Source organism: Diabrotica virgifera, chromosome 8 (assembly GCF_917563875.1).
Source record: "Diabrotica virgifera virgifera chromosome 8, PGI_DIABVI_V3a".
Lineage (NCBI taxonomy): Eukaryota > Metazoa > Arthropoda > Insecta > Coleoptera > Chrysomelidae > Diabrotica > Diabrotica virgifera.
In genome coordinates, this window is record NC_065450.1 from 118,521,172 (window position 1) to 118,542,055 (window position 20,884).

The 20,884-nt window shown below is 31.5% G+C and overlaps 1 protein-coding gene across 3 annotated transcripts in view; it reads left to right on the forward strand.

Moving 5' to 3' along the window:
- The first annotated feature begins 582 nt into the window (after positions 1 to 582).
- Positions 583 to 20,884, forward strand: part of LOC114342483 (CREB-binding protein) — a 91,784-nt gene continuing 71,482 nt past the window's right edge. For 2 of the 3 annotated variants that reach the window (XM_028293290.2, XM_028293291.2), the window contains exons 1-4: positions 583 to 1,620; positions 7,171 to 7,373; positions 12,944 to 13,160; positions 17,867 to 18,241. In XM_028293290.2, the coding sequence (XP_028149091.1) occupies positions 1,539 to 1,620; positions 7,171 to 7,373; positions 12,944 to 13,160; positions 17,867 to 18,241 (877 nt within the window). In that variant the 5' untranslated portion in view covers positions 583 to 1,538. The remainder of the gene's footprint in view (positions 1,621 to 7,170; positions 7,374 to 12,943; positions 13,161 to 17,866; positions 18,242 to 20,884) is intronic. The other variant, XM_028293292.2, reaches the window with a different exon arrangement.

The following is a 20,884-nucleotide window of genomic DNA, read 5'->3' on the forward strand; positions in this document are numbered from 1 at the left end:
TTAAAAACTGGTTCAGCCACAGCACACTTGGGTAAATAATCTCTATAATGATAGTGAGTATAATCAAATTTCGGCACACCAGTGTGCCGCGGCGCACTGGTTGGGAACCTCTGCCCTAGATACTACAGAACAATGGGAAAATATGTAGAGATGCATGTAGCACAGATGTGTAGGATGAATGAAATTGAAGGATTCATCTGGTTTAATGTACTATCTTCTTGTACCTAAGGAAGCAATGTTTAAAAAATATGCAATAATTATTTTTTATTGTCTAGTATTATGGTCAGAAACAGTATTTCGAATTTTATAAGCTTTTATTAGTTTTTTTGTAACTCAATCCATACACCTTGAATATTTAATATACAGGTACATATAATTCTATTTTTTAGCAAAGTAGGCCTACTTATATCAATAAATTTCAGCTTATAATTTTTATAGAATTACATACATTGTAGGTATTGATAGAGAAGTTCTACTTTCTATTTACATCTTTTCTCTGGGTTACCTACTTTCAACCATAGGTTCACCTATTTTTGTTACAAAAGATGAATAGATATAAAATGCAATAAAAGTTAATATTTTTAATTTCAACAGTAAAATTATCTGCAGTTATCTATTAAATAAGAATTATTAAGTATGCATTTAAATAGTGCCACAGTAAAACAAAAAGAATATTATATTATTTAATACTAAATTTAAACCTTAAAATGTATGTTGGCGTTCTAATTTGCCGGTAAAATATTTATATTTCCTAGTTCTTTTTGTTTATACCATCTTCCAAAATCTTCATGTTTTGGATGTTTTGTTTCTACTTCGAGCTTCAAGGTTCTTCTAATCTGTGTTCGGACTTCTCCGTATATTCGTAAGTGACGTCACATGTGACGACGGACGCTGCGTCACAACATTTCTTCCGGAGTTATCAAGCCAATCAAATATACGGATGGGATCACATGACAGACGACAACCAATCAAAGCATAAACAGGTTTTATTAGACAAGAGAATTTCTGACAAGCGTAGAAAAAGTTTCAACAGCCGCCATTTTGCCTGTTTGAAGTCGCGTAGAAATTCAGATGATTTTCTTCTCTCCTACTGTCTTATGTATATTATAGAGGCTCGTTTTTGTAAAATCAGTGTTAGATAATATTATAGTGTTTTAATTTTCGTGACGGTTCATAATAGTTAGTGAAAAAGTGAAAAAACTTGCTCGATTAAATTAGAGATCATTGTGCAGTTCCGATGGAAGATGGAGAAAGGCAGTCGCGAAATATAGTCGACCACTCGCATTAGTCAATACTCATAATGGCTGATGGGTGACTTTTATTCGATAAATATGTGCCTTGTGAGATGCATCGACTGTCGAACACTTGGTACATCGACTGTTTGGCTATGTTTCTTTCATATTTTTGTCCATAAATCATGTATTTGTTACTTCAGTTACAGTAAATAGTGGATTACAGTGCTGCTAGTTTGGTCAGCCGTAGCATTGGGCCAGTGCTCGGTTTTGGCTTGGTAAACAGCAGAGTGCACCGATTTTGCCATGGCCGATCATCTTGTTGATGGGCCTCCTAATGCCAAAAGGCAAAAATTGGACCCTTTTCAGGGTCCATCGGATTCATCCGGTAAGTTCTTACAGATAGTTCTTTACAATAAAATTCTCTACTTGTGTTTATTTATATACAACAGCATGTTTACGGACGAAAGCGGGAGAGGCGTTTCTTAGTTTGACAATTGAGAAATTTTATTGTACTCGTATTTTCTTTTAAAACAAAACATTTGCCGAAATTTTGGTTTTATTAAGAAGTCAGTCCTAAATATTTATACTATGTTTCTCACAAAGAACCATCCTACTTTGCTTATTTAATATACATTTTACATTTTGAAATGTAGAAAAAATTGATCTACATAATGTAGCCAGTTTTGTCATATTTTGTTTTGTTAATATTTTGCCATCAAAACGTCCTAAAATTCATATAGGTTATAGACAAAAGTTCAACATGTCATTTTTTGTTTTTATTACACATAACTTAAAAATATATTATTTGAACTTATTCCATAAACAATTTTGAATGTCTGTAGACTTAGTTTTATTTAAAATTTGATCAATATTTTATATTCCACAAATAACTAAATAGCACTAATGTTATTTTTTACTTTACTAACCATTCTAAATTGTAATGTACACAAAGACATTTCTGTTAAATTTTCTTGAATATGTAGGATATCTACAGGCATTACTGGTGAGAAAATATTGAAAAACATTTTCTCAAAACTGAAAACCTCTGTCGTCAGCTTTGAGCTACATTAATAAACAATTTTTTAATGGTGTTCTTAACCAGAAGTTAAAGAAAATGTTGACAATTTGTTTATTAAACAAAACTGAATATTTTGAAAATTCCTTTGTGTTTCTTAGTTCTGTTCTTTCATTCTTAGCACTGATCTTAGTAAGTAACAGCAAGTGGTTTAATGTCAACCAATTTTTTCAAACCATATCTAATCATACAACTAATCTAAGAGGCCATGCAATACTAGAGTGCATAAAAATAATCTTATTGTTTAGAGAATAGTCTTGAATATGAATAGAGCCTTTCATATAACACAACTTGTGATCCTGATCCATACACACCGGAGTGGCTGCAGACGTTCAGATACAATTTGTGTCTCTTTGTAAGGACAATGAAGTCGACTTTACTAAGTAACAAGGCATTTCCTCAACACACACACACTACACATTACCACCCTGAGTTAGTGATGTAGTGATGTTATTGTCATAAAAAATCATTATGAAATTGACTGGCCAGTTGGTAGTGAAAATCAGTGCCAATAAAACAGAAAAAAAAACTTATTCCTTTTCCTGCATTTATGTTTTTCTAAAAATCAATTTGAATTTGCCAGTTTGCAAGATTCAATATTTGCAGGACCATTTCTTTTATTTCTTAAGCACTTCTCTGGGGTTAAGTTTTAATGTTCAACATATACAGTCAGTAAATATGCGCCAATAACCGGCAAAATAACATGAAAGACAGAGAACATATTAAGTTATGAGATAAAAAGAGATGAAACTAACAGAGGTGGGAAATTTAGCTATAGAAACCTATAAATTTACATTATAATTATTGATTGTTTCCCACCTTTAGAAGTATTGGACACATTTGGCAACTACCACTATGACAGTGACAGTTTTAGTTGACATACTTATCTGATAAGTCTAAAGGAGGGAAACAATCAATATAATGTAAATTTATAGGTTTCTAGCTCTAAATTTCCCACCTTTACTAGTTTTATCTCACAACTTAATGTGTTTTCCATCTTTTGTGTTTTTTTGCAGGTTATTAGGGTACTCATAACTGTATTTCAGATCCCTTTTCAAAATATTCTTTGTTTTCATTTACCTTTTAGAACTTTTACTCATATTACTGATGTTTTTTCATGTTTAAACATTTTCCTTCATGAAAAATAAAAACCATTCATGTATTTGTATAAGAATAATATAATCATTTGCAATTCTTCATCTTGTAAGTATTGTCAGTTACTTTTCATTGGCAACGAGTCGGGGTGCCAATAATCGAATTGGCTGCAGTGTCATTGTCTGTTCTCTTTGCCTTATAACGCTTGAAGAAAAATCTTGGAAGAATCTTGAAATTTTGTATAGAACATTCACAGAAATAGTGCCTTTGCCTTTATTATCCTAATGGCCTGTTAAAAATGACGGTAAAGTAATAAAAATAATCTCTTATAAATAATCTTCTGTTGTTGAAAATTTGTAAGTTATCAGGTCCACTTTACTTCCTAATTAAATACTCATCTAAGGTACAAAACAAGCAAACCACTCTGCAGCACTTCTCTGTGGATCCACAAAGTAGCTTCCGATGATTAGCCGTAAATTCTTATGTAAATTAAACATGCCATTCCACACGAGCGATAGTGGCTGGTCACGGTCGCTGATCCTCCCACTGTGGCGTCCTTTACAAACTCATTGGGGCTACAAAAATCACCTGTTTCAGCCACTTTGTGGATCCAGAGTACTGCTGCAGAGTGGTTCAAAGATCATTTTTAGGATCACATGAGACTTTTCAGGCTTCATAAGCTATGGTGTTCTAGGGCTTATTAATAGTGTGGCCTTAGTATTCATGTTTGCATCATTATGGATTAATTGTAACTTCCTGGTCTTTTTCTTTTCAATTGTTCAGTTTTGTTTGTAATTTTAACCATCGATGTAATTTTTTTAATATCTGATATTTGTGTAGGGTGATTACATCAATGTATATTATATGGTGTTTAAAAAATATTAGAAAAAAAAACACATCACCAATATAATGTACCTACTTTATCTACGAAATTGTGTATAAAAAAGTAATATTAACTCTCCATTAGTCGCTACCAGTATCACACACTGACACAGAATTATTCATTCGGGGTTTGCAAATACCCTCTCAAACAATACAGGGTGTTTGGTAAAGAATGGGCCATAGCTTAACCGTAGATTCCTGAGGTTAAAATAGGTCAATTTAAACTAACTTACCTTAGTACAAAAGTTGATAATAACCAAAATACAGGGTGTCAAAAGTTAAACTTTTATTTTATGTATTCTTGAATATTTCCTGACAGGCATGGGATAATAACACGAAATTTGGTAAGCCGGGTTTTTTGGGATGAGAAATCTAAATTTGCCACCAAAAATGATGTATTGCCCAGAGGGCGCCACATACGTCTTTCAGTGCTCATTTAATACGTTCAGTTTTTTTTTATCCCCCACTCTACATACTTTTTGAATCCAAATTTTTATTCTCTTAATATTTCTACTTAACCCGGGAGTAGTCGCGCTCACTTCTGTAACGTGAATAGTCGCGTGTTAGATTCTATCTCAAAATCCGAATTTAAATACGAATTTACAACAAATTTTTATTTTATAGTATTTTTGTTTACTTGTTATGTTAGAAATATTATTTCTAACAATTATTAAAGCTAATTGGCTCTCCCCAAAGCCATAAATTCCACAAAAAGAAGAAGAAAAAATTCCTTTGCATTACTACACTCTTAGTCGAGGCACTTACGAAATTTTTTCAAAATTGCAAAAATTTTCATGCAAAAGTTATCGCGAAAAAGGATAAAATGTGAGATTCTATCTACCGTCGCGACTACTCGCGGGTTAAAAAAGGTATACTACATTCATCTTGCTAAACTCAACTGTTTTCGAGATAAACGCATTTTAAATCTGCGATACAACATATTTTTGTGCATAATATCATTGTAGTTAGACCCGAAAAATAAACTTGAAACCATAATAATTGTGCCAGTTCTCATATTTATGTCATTGCATCGCAAATTCCATTTGAAGAAATTTTCGATACATTTTTGTAAATTTTTATGGTTTTAAGTTATTTTCGGGTGTAACTACCATGATAATATGCAAAAAATTAGAGATAAATGTAGTATACATTTTTTAAGTAAAAATATTAAGAGAATAAAAATTTTGATTCAAAAAGTATGTAGAGTGCGGAATAAAAAAACTGAATGTATTAAATGAGCAATGAAAGACGTATGTGGTGCCCTCTGGCTAATACATCATTTCTGGTGGCGAATTTAGATTTCTCGCCCCAAAAAAACCGCTTACCAAATTTCGTGTTGTTATCCCATGAGTGTCAGGAAATATTCAAGAATAAATAAAATAAAAGTTTAACTTTGACACCGTGTATTTCGATTATTATCAACTTTTGTACTAAGGTAAGTTAGCTTAAATCGACCTATTTTAACCTCAGGAATCTAGCCCATTCTTTACCAAACACCCTGTATATTGTTATACTAGTATTTTTCATTTGGTATCTGTTGTTTTTCAATAAAACATTTTCAAAAATATTTTTCAGTTTTCAGTCATTCCTAAACACAATATAAAATATTTGTATGAATTTTACAGCAATAACTATTTTTTTTTAAATTGTTGTCTCTGACACCAGAGGGATTAACGGAAGGTTAAGTTTATATGGTCAGTATTTCATTTTAAAATGCCCTCCTAATTATAGTTTAAATCACGATACACTAACACCGGTATGTGCAGGTGCATCGCAGTCACAGAGCGTGACGTCACTTACGAAGCAGAATTTGAAACTGACTTTAACATAGAGGTTAATTATTGTAAAAATCTGTAAAAATTGTATTTGTATTTACTGAAAGTAATGAATTAGTTAAATATTTCCTGTATGTTATGAATTTCCAAGAAAAACAAAATATAATGTATGAAGGGGATATACTCAAATAAATAATCTGTATACTTTATAAACTACACATATACACCTAAAGCTGTTAATATGGCATTAAATAAAAATATTTAACTAATTAACACAAATATGACATCACAATCTATGTAAACAGAACGTAAATAAAAGCGAATTGCTTCGCATGTGACATTATGTGAAAAACTGACCAGTTTTTGATGGACTATCGAGCATACCAGTGTTAGTGTATCGTGGTTTAAATAGTCAGTAAAACATGCAAGAGTTTATTTTTTTCTATAGTGTCATTTTTGCCTTTTATTTTAACCTTATTTTATCAAAAATAACAATACCATTAATCTTATACAGTGGTGATCGCGTTAATAACCGGCAAAATAACACAAAAGATGAAAAACATAATACATTGTGAAATGAAAAGAGATGAAACTAGTAGAGATGGAAATTATCAATATAAACGTATATATTAACATTACATTATTTAGTTTCCCACCTTAAGACGTCTGTGACAGTAATGTAGTGTAACTTAATGTTAATTTATATGTTTATATCAATAATTTCCACCTCTACTAGATTCATCTCTTTTTACTTCACAATATATTACGTTTTGCTGGTTATTAGTGTACTCATCACTGTATATATCGATACATTTTTGGCAAAGTAACGTAAGTGACATTTTTGGCAAAAATCATGTTTTTCCATTAAACTAACACTATTATTGTTTAGAAAGTACTGCCAAAGTGTAGTAAGCCTAGAATTACTTTAAACATAATATATGTAGAGGCTTACTACACTTTGCAAGTGCCTTATGAACAATAATAGCGTTATTTTAATGGAAAAACATGATTTTAAAAAATGTCACTTACGTTACTTTGCCAAAAATGTATCGATATTATATTATGTAAACATTATTCATCATTTAATTCTTTTTTTTGCATTTTTTAGATGTATTGTCTAATATGCTGGACTTGGAAAATGATCTTCCAGATGAACTTATGTCATCTTCGCCATGGGGTAGCCTATCTGATAACATGACAAGTAGTAAACCACCTGCTCAAGGTCCTGGTCCTGGTAGTTTACAAAATGGGATAGATAATACAGACAGTAGCCTTCGACAGCAAATGCAGCTCAATCATCTCTTGCAACAAGTAAGTACTACATAATTCTTTTGTTCCTAAAATCACTTTTATAACAGTATTGATTATGGTACAGTTGTGTTTATTGAGATCACATATTCAAATCGCGAGACGTACACCGGAAAACAAAACTCCGGGTATATAAAACAATAATCAGGCCCATAGTAAGTTATGGCTGCGAAACATGGGTGGTGACACAAAAATCTGCCAATGCATTAGATGTGTTTGAAAGAAAAGTATTACGTAGGATACTGGGCCCAATAAGTGAAAATAACAACTGGCGAATTAGGTATAATAGAGAAATATACGAGCAATATAGCGAACCAACTCTAGCACAACACACTAAACTGCAGAGATTACGGTGGGCAGGGCACGTGGTTCGCATGCATGAGAGTAGAATCCCCAGAAAATTGCTGAATGCAAGAATGCAGGGAAGAAGACCTGTTGGAAGACCTAAAAAGAGATGGGAAGACGAAGTCGATGAGGATGCCAGGAACTTTCTGGGAACGCATTCATGGAAAAGAACAGCGGTAAATCGAAATGATTGGAGAAGCTTATTGAAGGAGGCCAAGGCTCGATTTGGGCTGTAGTGCCATTGGATGGATGGATGTGTTTATTGAGATAAAATGTTAGGAAGCAAGTAATTTAAGGGGTCTTATTATTCTTCTTTAGGTGCATGTGAGAATTCACCTGGTAAGTGCATAACAATTTGTTCTATTGGTATTCGTTTTTTAAACTTTCCCAGTCTCCTTGTTATGTTATAGAAGGGCATTTTTAGCTAACAGTCTTCTCACAATGCTTTTAGTTCAGTAATTTTGTCAATTTATCAGAAATTTATATGACCACCCCTTCAACTAATTTTAACTTTGGTTATTGTCTTTACTAGAATGTTGAAAAATGTATCTAGAACAATTAGTATTCCTACCTGTATAATATGTGACTGGTATAAAAGTTTTACAATTCTATTTTTTTGTCTTGTGTTTAAGATCCAATTTTCCAGGCAAGGTCAAGTTTGGTACATCATGCAGGCCTCTGTTCCGGAAACATGGTATCTTGACACTTCCCTGCATATATATCGTTGAATTAGCGTGCTTAATTTTTAAAAAACATAAAGAGGATATTCGGACAGATTCCCTTTATAACACTCATCTAACTTACGTTATTCCAATTCCCTCTTCTACACTAATTAAAAAATAATTTATTTACACTGGAAAGAAAGTGTTTAATCACCTACCACCCAATATAAGATCTTCAAGCAATATTTTTGTATTCCGAAGAGCAATCAAGAAGTTTTTATTATCTAAGTGTTACTATAGTATCGAGGAATTTTTTGAGGACAGTTGTGCTAATTGATGGCTTTTTTATTTTTTTATTATGGAAGTTTTATAGTTAGTATTTTAATGTATCTTGTACTGTGTTTGTACTATACCACGTTGTGTTTTATAAATGTAAACTCATTTTTAGAAACAATAAATTCTCTCTCTCTCTCTCTCTCTCTCTCTCTCTCTCTCTCTCTCTCTCTCTCTCTCTCTCTCTCTACTCCTTGTCTTACTCTATATTTCTTTGTTATTGAGAAATTATTGAATTAGTGATTTTATCTAATTAGCGATTGGTATAGCTTTCCTGTATTTTCTAATCCAGCGTTTCCCAACCGGTGGGTCGCGGCGTGGCTCTTACTATAGCTGAGTAGGGTACATTATTATCATAATGGGTGAGGGATGGGTCACGAATATGAAAAAACATCAGAAGGTGGGTCGCCAGACATAAAAGGTTGGGAACCACTGTTCAAATCTATTGTTGATGTCATCCTGTATGATTCCTCTATTGTTTATTACTATTTCCAGGTATTTATAGGTGCTTTTATGGATTATTCTTTGATGTTATATTTCTACTTCTATTATCTTTTCTGTCTCTTCTTTCCTTGTTATTTTCATTATCTATTTTTTTTTCTTTATGTACATTTATATTGTATTTCTTTGTTGTTGCAAATGGTTGTGAGATTACGTTTCCATTTTTACTGCGTTTGTTTTCCTATATATACTTTTTATCACTCCAATCAGCTCTTTGTTAACTTCTTTCCTTCTTGGGCTATTCCATATATTTTATCTTTTGATACAGTCAAAAGCTTTTTCCAGGTCTATAAAACTTATATATATTTCTCTATTATTTTTTACGACTTTATTATTTGCTGTGTGCTGAATATATGATTTTGTGTGATATGTCCCTTTCTGAATCAGCTTTTTGCATCCTCTAGTTTGTGTCCTATTTCTATTCCGATTTTCCTACACATATTAAAGATATGTCTATAATTTTCCTAGTATCTTTGTGTACTTTCTTCTGTATTATTATTATATTATGTGACCAATTAAACTTGAAATCACATATTACAAAAGAAAGTTGTATGTCTACTAGAAGGATGAGTGTTATTCAATTTATCTATCCATCTTATAGACCTCTTTTGAAGAAGAAAATAGGTAAAGCTTCTCAGAGTCTTCTCTTAGTCAGTCACAGTTTTTCTAATTCTTTCTACCACATTAATTTTGAAGTGACAGAAAAAAGCTACATCCTCGATTATCCACATTTATTATAGTTGATGATAGATGGCGCTATAATCGAAAAAAAAAGTGTTACCTATTATTATCTATACAAGCGACTATAATCTATACTCTATACAATCTATGTGACTATACAAATCAAAGAACAGAACTTTTTATAAATATAATAAACACTATTGATTTGTGTTTATACCAAATTGCAATAAAAGTATTATAATGTATTATGATCTTTTCATATCTGGCTGATTACGATTATGGTAACTGTCAGATTTAACTAAAATGGCATGCAATGATTCGCAACATTCTTAAAATCACATAGACGGTTAAAAGGTAAAAGGTTGTAACCCACAAATCAACTTTTTTAAGGAAATATATGATGTCAAAATTAATGATGCACTGAAAGAAAGCTCCGAGAACCATACCTACAATGGTATTTTCTACCAATCAGTTCAGTCTGAATATTAATTGCTAGGTGTAACTTATATTTGGATGCCTCAAAACGATGTAAGTCACATTCTCCCTAAAAATGACTTATGAGATATAACACTTATTATTATATATAATAATATTATTATTTCCTTGTTTGTATTTATGAATATGTTACCCATATTATGATAAATAAAGACAGTTTATTTGTTTTTAATAACTACTTATATTTCTGCAGCTATTGTCAGAAACATCTTAGTATCTCATTTTAAACACTTATTGACTTAAACCGATTGGCTTCTTAGGCATTGATTTATCCATCTTTTTTAAAACCAGTCACCAATCTCTTTTTAACTGGTCATGTCTTTGAGAGTAGTGAAAGGAAAATCAATCAAGGAAAGTAAAATATGTGAAAACTTTGGTGTTTCTTAGGGAAATTGCATGAAAATTGAATTTTCTTTTGTAAAGAAAATTGTATGACACCTGCTGCTATAATTTTCTCCCTTATGCCATTGTAAGAATTGATAGAGCAGTATTGATTCCATTTAAAAAAAATGTGCTACTGGTGCATTAATAGTGTTAATTATGACTTAAATGTTAATAGGTCAGTGTCCGCGATTTTCTCCTTCATGCCACTTGAAAGTTTGTTAGTTTTCACAAAAAGGAACCTGCAAAAAGGCATAATAGCAGATTGTGAAAACAAAAAATTTTACCTCAGAAAATTTGTGGAAAATATTCAGAATAATGTGTTCTAAAACTTGTTTCAACTCCAAACTTACCTTTTTTTTTTGCTTATCTTATGACATTTTCAGTACACAAAAAGGCATAAGGGATAAAATTATCGTTGAACTTTGAATTAAAATCCGAAGGTACACTATCTATCGTCGGCTTAGTGACACAAAAATGTAACTATATTTTGTCTCGTTTTGAGATATTTACACCACTGAACTTACCTTAGTGAGTTCTTTTGAGTGACACCTCTTTCTGAACACCTAAAACCCCACTGAGGAGTTACGAAAACTCCTCACTACGAAACTCACTAAGGTAAGTTCAATTTCGTAGATTGGACCTCAAAACGTGAAATGTAGTTACATTTTTGTGTCCCTAAGCTGACGCTATGTAATTCTCATTACCAAATTTTCAGTTTAGTAACTATAATTTATCCAACAATAATTGTTCTTTCAGCTCATTTCAACTTTGTTTATAGAGATATTTTTATAGTATTGTTTCCATTTCTCTATTTATTAATATTCTTAATTTTGTTGCTTTATTTTTATCTACTTCTGTTAATCGTTTCTAAATATTTACCATAACTTTGTAGGAAATTATTTCGGTATAACTTAGAAAATATTTTGGTGTTTCAAAAGTTTGTTATCTTAGTTTATTGCTGATTTGCTAAAATATCAACTGATCTAAGGCAATTTTATTTGATTTGTTAATCTTGTTTTCAAATGAAAACAAATTTTTATATAACATTTTGACTTTGACTCAAAACTGTATTCATTTCAACAATGTTGGACATGTATCATTGCCAATTATTCTTTATTTTTTGTCCCGAAATTTGACAGTATATTTATATCCTAAACGAACTATGTGACTGTACCAACTTTGCTTCAATATTTATCCCATGGAGAAATGGCCAGACAACACACAACAATACGATTTAAAGAAGTGCTTGTCAAGTTCTTATTAAACAAACATTGTTAGCTAGTGAAAATATGAAAAATTTTATTGTATAAACCTATTGATCTTAAGTAATCCTTTTCTGAAGGTTCATTCTATGTGCATATTATACTATTTTTAAACATAATAGATTTAATGAGGGAAACAAATTTTAAAATATCTAATATAAAGCTTGAGATACCAAAAAAATTATAAAGTAAATCTTTTGATGATATTAAGGGGGGTTATGGTTATAATACATTTTAAAATTTTCTATTACTATGTATTTTAAATGAAAGTACAATACTTCAGGAATATTCTCTGAAAATTGCAGATTGATAGGGAGCAAAATTACTGGAAATACAGTATGTTAAATATACCCACACTGTGGTTCAAAAACATTCTGGTATTTATGGTTTGACAGACAAAAAAGAAATTGAAAATAAAGGTTGTCAAGTAAAGGTTGTCTCAAAACTGCTTTTTTCAAAGGTGCTGGACATTGTAACTCAAAAACTTTTTGACGGATCCATCTGAAACTGGGTATATTTTCTTTAGACATTTCGTGAGGTAATACTGTCGAGATATTTTTTGTTTTATGCTTAGTTTTTGTTTAACAATAAAAAATATGCTGGTTTTAACCCTTTTTTTAACAAAAAAATTCGTTATTTTTACTTCTGAGTGATGGCAAAAACTCAAGAATCGTTACAACAAAAAAAACTCAACAGCGTTACCTCGAGAAATTCATAAGCTAATAAAATCTTTTTGAATTTCTTATTTCACATATTTCAATGAGTTCTGATGTCCACCGAAAAAACCTTTTTTTAGAGGTGTTAGAGGTGACTAAGGGTTAAAACAAAATTAATACTAGAATTTTTTTCACAATTTATTGTTACATTAGTTTTTTTTAAACATATTTTTTACATTTTACATTATTTACAGAGTAACAAAGGCTTAGCAGGAAATACATTAGTGCTTGCAAGTGGTCCATTAGGAAACAAGAGTCCAAATCTCCAATCACCTCCAAATGTCTCAGTGGCCAAGGGTGGTGTGGTGGAAGTGAACCTTAGTAATTTGACATCTGGTATTTCTACTAATGCAGGACTGCAGTCTATGGCTAATAATGGTAATTCTACACAAGTTATGAGTTCCGTTCAAGGTAAATACTATACGTTTTATGGTTAAATTCTGTGTTTTTTATTTAAAATGTTTGAAGGGAATGGAAAACTCATTTTTATGCTTTTGCTTCATGTCAGTTTTTTTATATGCAATAGGGAACTTGCATAAATTTTTAAATATTAAAATGATATTAAAAAACATAAGGTAACATGATCTTAAAACGCTTGCGTGCGAAAAAACAAATATTTTTAACCCGTACACTAATTATGACGCTTTGAAAATGCTATAAAATTCAAATATCTTAGGAGGCTCTTGAACGTCCTTCTATTGGTTCGACGTCACGGGCCACCATCAACCAGGCTAGCTAGTCAGAAACAACGCGATTAGGGTAGGTATCATGGGTATATTATATTTTAATCGTCTTTAATGGAAAATTCCTAGGTATTATTTATGTTCATCTTATAATATTGTAATAAGTAGTTCCCCAATCAGCTTAGTTTTAAACTGAAATTGATAAAGTTGAGTGCTACTTTGTAAAGAGTTTAAAACGCATAATATGACGGACGAGGGTTTTTCAAAAGGTCAATACCTACCGTTGATGTCTTCATCGTGGCAACTTTTATAAACAGTAGTGAAAGCTATTCTATTGGAGAAATGCGAGGTGTCAAGGCAAATAAGTAAGAGTTATTAATACGCATGTTTAAACGTTTATAACAATAGTACCATTATATTATAGTATACAGTTTACCCCGTGGGTGTGGGTTTGATCTACCTACCGAAGGATTTCGTATATCCTGGAAAAGATTACGGTGTGATTTGCATTATAATAAAGATTATATTTTATTGTAATGTTTATTAGTACCTACTGGAGCCTTTCATTATTGTGTTCAAAGCCTTCTGAGAAAAGATTATGGTGATTAGCAGACGTACCGAGAGAACGTGTACATAGCCAACAAAATCCTTCTTTACAAAGTTAATAATACGCATAAATAAGAATCATTATTGTAATTTTACAAGTTAATATCTTTATCATCTCAGCTTATACTTACACCGCATCCCTCGGTAGACCGCAAGCTATAGTAGAAACCTGACTGTAGACCGCATACTATAGTAGCACCAATACTTTTTAGTTACTCTTACTTTTATTACTAAAAGTTTTGTTTATTTTTAAGTTACTTGTTTTTTCTTTGTTCAACACAAGAAACGACAAAAGTAATTTCATAAAAAAGAACTTTTTGATACATGTGAACAGAGATAAAATGTTAATATTTTGCCTGTCACAGAAAAAATCATTTTTGCCACAGAGTAAAACAAGATATTTCAACTATATTATTTATCTATGGGCAAACTGCATTAAATGCAATAGCCCACCCCGAACAGGCAAACGATACGAGTGGCCTGTGACGTCAGACCCCAGCTCTCGCTTTTGAAGTTGTTTAAAACGGAAATTTTAGGCGCGAAACTTTGATTAGATGTTGTATGTACACTATTCATTGTTAAGTTGGATGGATCTAACGGAATGTTGTATTCGCAAGTTTTTTTGATCTTTTTTGGCCTTAATAAAAGGCGAGGAACTCATTGTGCACAAACTTTGCTGTAACTCAATTTGTGTATGCTACTATGGACAGACTCTTTCACACCTGTCACATTCCTATCTGTTGGTGCAGTAGTCAATCCACCTGGTCGCAGCTTATTATTTGTCTACTTCCTTCCACTTTTAAATTTTCACCACCATTCCTTGATAGTTGGACATGTGTTTCCATAACTGTTCAGTGCAAATATAACTAACATTCCAGAACTTCAGTTGAGTGATTACAATTGTCTCCAAGGCTAACCTGACCAATGATTGAAGACTTAAAATTGGGCCACAGTATCCGAAACTCTTTTTCTATCGTATTCATTAGTAATTCATGTGTTCTCAATATCTGAATGAATCTTTTACCAGTTATAGTTTCCATCAACTGTTTAATCAGTATGAAATTGTATTTATGGATTACCAATATCACCATATTAAATGCCATATACAGTGATGAGTGTGGTAATAACCGGCAAAATAATGTAACAGACAGAAACCATATGAAGTTGTGAGATAAAAAGAGATGAAACTAGTAGAGCTGGGAAACTTAACAATAGAAACATATAAATTTACATTATATTGATTGTTTCCCACCTTTAGAAGTATCGGACGAGTACCACTGTTAAAGTAACAGTTTTAGTTAACATACTCCTGATACGTCTGAAGGTGGGGAAAAATCACTCTAATATAAATTTATACGTTTTTATTGCTAAATTTCCCACCTCTGATAGTTTCATCTCTTTTTATGTCACAACTTAATATGTTTTTGTTCGTTTATGATATTTTGTCGGTTATTAGCAAGCACATTACTGTATACAGATTCAGCATAGCCTCTAGCCCTACTTACTGTCAGATATTTTCAAGTAAATCCAATGTATATCCAATAAATAATATTTATTCATTGCAAATCCTACTTGGAATTTGAATGTTTTTGCTGGCAATGGCAATTCTTTCCTTTCCTAATTCAGTACCATCTATTATCCTTATTTTGACATAATCACAAAATTAGTCGAAAGTGTTAATAATATTATATAAATACAAAACATTCTTTAACCCTTTCACTGTGGTAATAATATAGGAATGTAGATCTGTGTTTAAATATTTTTTTAAGTATATTAAAATATTTTTTATGAATTATGTGAAGAGAAATATTGAGAATCTGCTGTGATGCTCATTTTGCTTACTTTTTGTGAGATGCGAATTCACATCTTCTGCATATTTTTGTAAATTTTGCATAATCTGTGAAAAACGCAAATTCGCGTAAAAACTAATTATGCTTCACCGATTATTTATTTTGCAGCTCAGAAAATATCTTGTCAAGGTTAAATCAATACTAAAAAAATGCAAATTTATTTTTTATCAAAAAATATACAAAAAGGAAACCGATATTTATATCAATCAAATGATCTAAAAAAAAATGTGTGTGTACTTTGTACGCACGTAAGAAGTTATACTTCTATTATATAATTTTAACGAAGTAATTGTATTCTATTTAAATATTAAACTAACTTTCTTATCTACCACTTTCAAAAAATTTTTATTAAAACAACTAAAAAAAAAAATGAATCGTAGAGGATTGGAACCCGGGACGTTTCGAACTCTGACCGAACGCTCAACAACTAGACCATCGAGGTCATGTGATTGACACGTACGTTTCGGATATAATTATGAGTGCAGCTGATCTCACTACTACCAACTTTGTTAAATTTCGAAACAGTAATTTCACTTTTATTTAATAATGGTACGGTAAACAATCCTCATTTTTTAATATGTTATTCCTTACAAAAATACCTTTAATTTAAGCACAAATAATTAAAAATCGTAAATTTGGGTCAAAAGTTATTAACTTTTTAAGAATTCCCATAAGAGCCCATGTTAAAACTTAACTTTGACCCTTAATAGTAATTAAACGGCACGGTAAAACATTTTTTAAAAAATCAAGTCTTAGTTTTTTGAAGTAAACTATAACATACTAAAATTTCATGCAAATCCTTAATTCTTTGCCGAAGGTGTAGAACGTCATTAAACTTGTGATATTTTGAAAATTGATCAAATTATTTTAATTTTGAATTGAAATTGATTTAAGTGCACTTTACATCAACAATAAATTGAACAAGAAATTGACAAAGTTATTCAAGGCCAAATTTGACGAGTACAAAATGTATGGTTTGTAAAAGAAAATGAAGGAATTTGATGAAATAGAACAATTGGATATGTTTTATTTTGTCAAATTTCTTTATTTTCTTTTTATTCACGGCAAAATTGGATGTAGAATTGTGTTTTGTATAAGCCAAATTTGACCTTGAATAACTTGTCAATTTCTTATTCAATTATTGTTGATGTAAAGTGGACCTTAAGAATTGAAAAAAAATACAACAAAACATATAGTAAGAAAACAATATATTAGGTGAAAAGTATTACATTATTACATACTATGTATTTTGGCAGATCAAACAGGTAGGTTTATACCCATGATACATTAACAATTATTACGTACCTGTAGCTTTTAAAAACTATTTAAAAGTCACTACAATATTATAAACTATTTTGTTTCTGTCCTCACAACAATAAAACTAATATATTATACATTTGTTTACCTTTACCTTTTCCTCCAAACCACAGCTGTCCTACAGCTGCCATATTGGGCACAGAACAAAGTTATAATGCGCGTATGCGCCTGGGTGATGCGTATGCGCCTGGTTTTAACATATAAAAATTCACCCTCATCGCGCATAAAGAAGTATAACTTCAAAAAAAGTAAGTGATAAATAAAATTAAAGTAATTTAACTTATGATAGGTACATGAAAATTATGTATTTCCCACAAGGTAATGTCAAATTTAATAGGTTATATTTGAGATAATTTATTTACGAAAATAGACAGATGGTTTACTTTGATAAAATAAACCTTTCTGCATGTGCGGAGTTAGTTTTGTGCCATTCCAAAAACTGCTGAAAATATAGTTTATATTTGGAGTAACATTGACATAGGCCGCTATATCGAATCGTCCACATTTTATGAAACACTTGTGAGGAAGCCGTATTGCGTTTTCTACAGTGAAAGGGTTAAACATATTTTCTCATTTTGCATAAGTGTTTTTTCAATCCCACAAACAACCCATTATTATTTATACCTATTATATTTATATCATATAAATGTTTTTCAAACAGGAATAAATAACAGTGGTGGTAATATGATAATGACAAGTAGCAATATGAGTACAATGGGAGGAATGGCAGGAGGCGGATTAGTTGTTAGCAGTACAGTCAATAAGCCATTGACAAATGCCAATATGTTTGCACCAGGACATCCTCAACATCCTGGTAACCACAATGTTAATCAAGGATTACCCAATGGGCCCATGATGAGTAGGGTGGGCATGCATTTAAATCAGAGGGGGGCACCTTCAATTCATATCAGTGGACCACGATTACAAGGGGTTGGACCACCACTTTGTGGGACTCAGGGCATGAGTGGAAATCCTCAATATGCCCAATACACAAATCCCAATTCTGCTGCCCAAGGTGTTGCTGTAGGTGAGTACGGTAAGATTTATTATATTTTATTTGGACAGTATGATTTAAAAAGTTTCTAGAACATCTATTAAATACATTCTGTGCAAATAGTTACCTCAAAATTATTAATAAATTGTCAAGTAATGAAGCGTAGTAATTTGTTTATCTCAGTATGCAATTTGTCTGTACACAATTTATTTTTTAACTTAACGTGAAGTAAAAAACTCCCTGGTGTACTTGGTATAAAATTTAATTAAGAATTAAAATTCTAAAAAATCCAAAAGGATTACATTCATTGTTCAGAACGTTTTCGGGCTTATCAGTCTATCATCAGTGAACTCTGTGTCCTTGCAAAATAGCCACAATGCCAAACACTGGTTGGGTTAAATGTTCGAACTAGATAATAAATACAAGAAAATAGTGTGACTTGTTGGGACCATGCAAGTTCAGCAAAGCAACACCTGGTTTCATAGGTCAGCAACATTTTTAGCACTTTTAATTATATTGGCCAATTATATTAGTCCTGGTTGCTGGATACTTGTCAAGGCCATAACCCCAAAAAAATTATAAGAAGAAAAAGTGTAGCAGAAATAATTTCTTGCTACATATTTTTTAAATTATTTTCTTCTCTTCATTGGATATTAAATACTTTGTCAAAACCCGATTACATTTTTTATTTTTTTAATGAAATTCCTATCTTTACATTTCTCAGAGCCAACCCTGTTCAAAAAATTAGTATGAAGAATAAAACACGTTTTTCTGTTCTGGAGAATACACGATTCTATACATGTCTGTATGGAGAATAGTATAACCATTGGACACAATTTTTGAATTATATCTTGTGGAAACGTAAAAATACGGGTTATTATAAAAATCCTTTTTTATGTGCATAGCCTTTTATGGATCTTTTCGTTTGTTTACACTACTAAATATGGTCACAATGAGAAATTAGAGCGATGATTGGCTGTGAAAGATGCCGGTTGATCGTTGAAATGAAAAGGAGGAGTTGAAGTCAACCATCCAATCGACTCAGTCCGGAAATATGTGATTAAGCCGCAGAATATTTCCAAGTCACAAAAGGCCCTTTTGTCCATGTGAACTACCCAAAAGAAGGGTGATCTGATAGTTCCTCGAATGGATAATAGTTGTGACAGCCAGTTGAGTGCCCTTTTGTCAAATTTAGTTGAAAATTTCGTATTATAGGGTGTGATATCTAATACATACCTACCTTGCTACGCAGAAACCTGATGGTTCCTTTGCGTTTGTGATGAGATGCCGGTTCCTGGTGGCCTTGTATGTGTACTACGAATGAGTACCTAATAAGGAATAATAAGTGTGTTCCCGTTCCTGTTGTCCCATTGTTGCAGTGTAAATAACCAACCAGTAAATTTTATGGAAGATTAGCCACCCTCGATGTGTGATTGGAATTTTAAAGTGGTGGAGTTGATAGTTTTTGTGTATTTCTTCTTTCCAAGGTAACATTCTCTTAACTATGACGCATAAAAACAAAAGAAAATTTGACAATTTTTTCCTTAAAATCTAAATTTAAGTTTTAGAGTATCATAAATATTGCATTCATATTTTTTATGTATTTTTGTTTGCAATTTTTCCTCATAAAAAGTAAAATCAACTTAATGTTTTAAACAAAATTATTTTAATTAAACTTTCCATTATGATTTGCAAGTGACAAGTGACAGCCGCCATTTTGATAGTATGTCAAAAATTTGTAAATAAACATTTTTGTTTTGAAATATTAAATGTCTCTCTTAAAGTGTTCATAAGGTAAACCATACTTCCCAAAATTGAAGAAAGATTGCATCAAACATCAAATATCAATTCAAATCACCATAGTATTAAAAAGGTAATTATTTATTTTCTGTTTTAAATCTAAAAGTGTAGAAACAGACTTACCCTTGTAACTGTTTTAAATAAGGTACTTAATGAGCCTATAAAGGTAAATAAACTCACTAATTAGCAGGTTTTAGAGTTTTATTCAAACTTTAGATAGGAATCCCAATGAAAATATAACTAACCACTACCAAAGTTTTAGTCTAATAAAAAAGCAAGAAGAACCCCAAGTAAGTTTCCCAGAAGTTCTTGAAATTATTATCAGGCGCTCTTTATAAATATTATCAGGAACTTTGTAAGTATCTTTGTCATCATCAGTATTTAGCACTCCTCATCCCCAAACCTCTTAAACGAGCCTGCGACCCAGCCTCCAACCAAAACACAAGTAGCCGTAAGCAACCATAGCAATGGGGTACATTGTTCTCTCACTATATACCCTCTTTCCCTTTACCATAGTTCTTAAACCCTTCAGAGGAAGTACTCCATTTGCTACAAAAGTAAGATGAGGTTATGTTATTAAAAGGCAAACAATTGTATGTAGTAAATAAAATTAGTTATTAAAATGAAGTACTGCAAGCAAAATACAATTAATTAAATTTACTTTTATATAATAATTGCATATCACATCAATATTGTTGTAGCAACATATAATTTTCTTCTTCAATGAGAGTAGGTATGAAATATACGTCAATTTGACAATTTCATTTGACAATATGAATTATTTAAGAAAGTTGCAAGATTTCTCTGCTATTCATGCACAATAGTTTATTCACCATTTTCTTGTATTTACTCTGTAGCTCGAACATTTAGGTGTTCCTCAAGGGG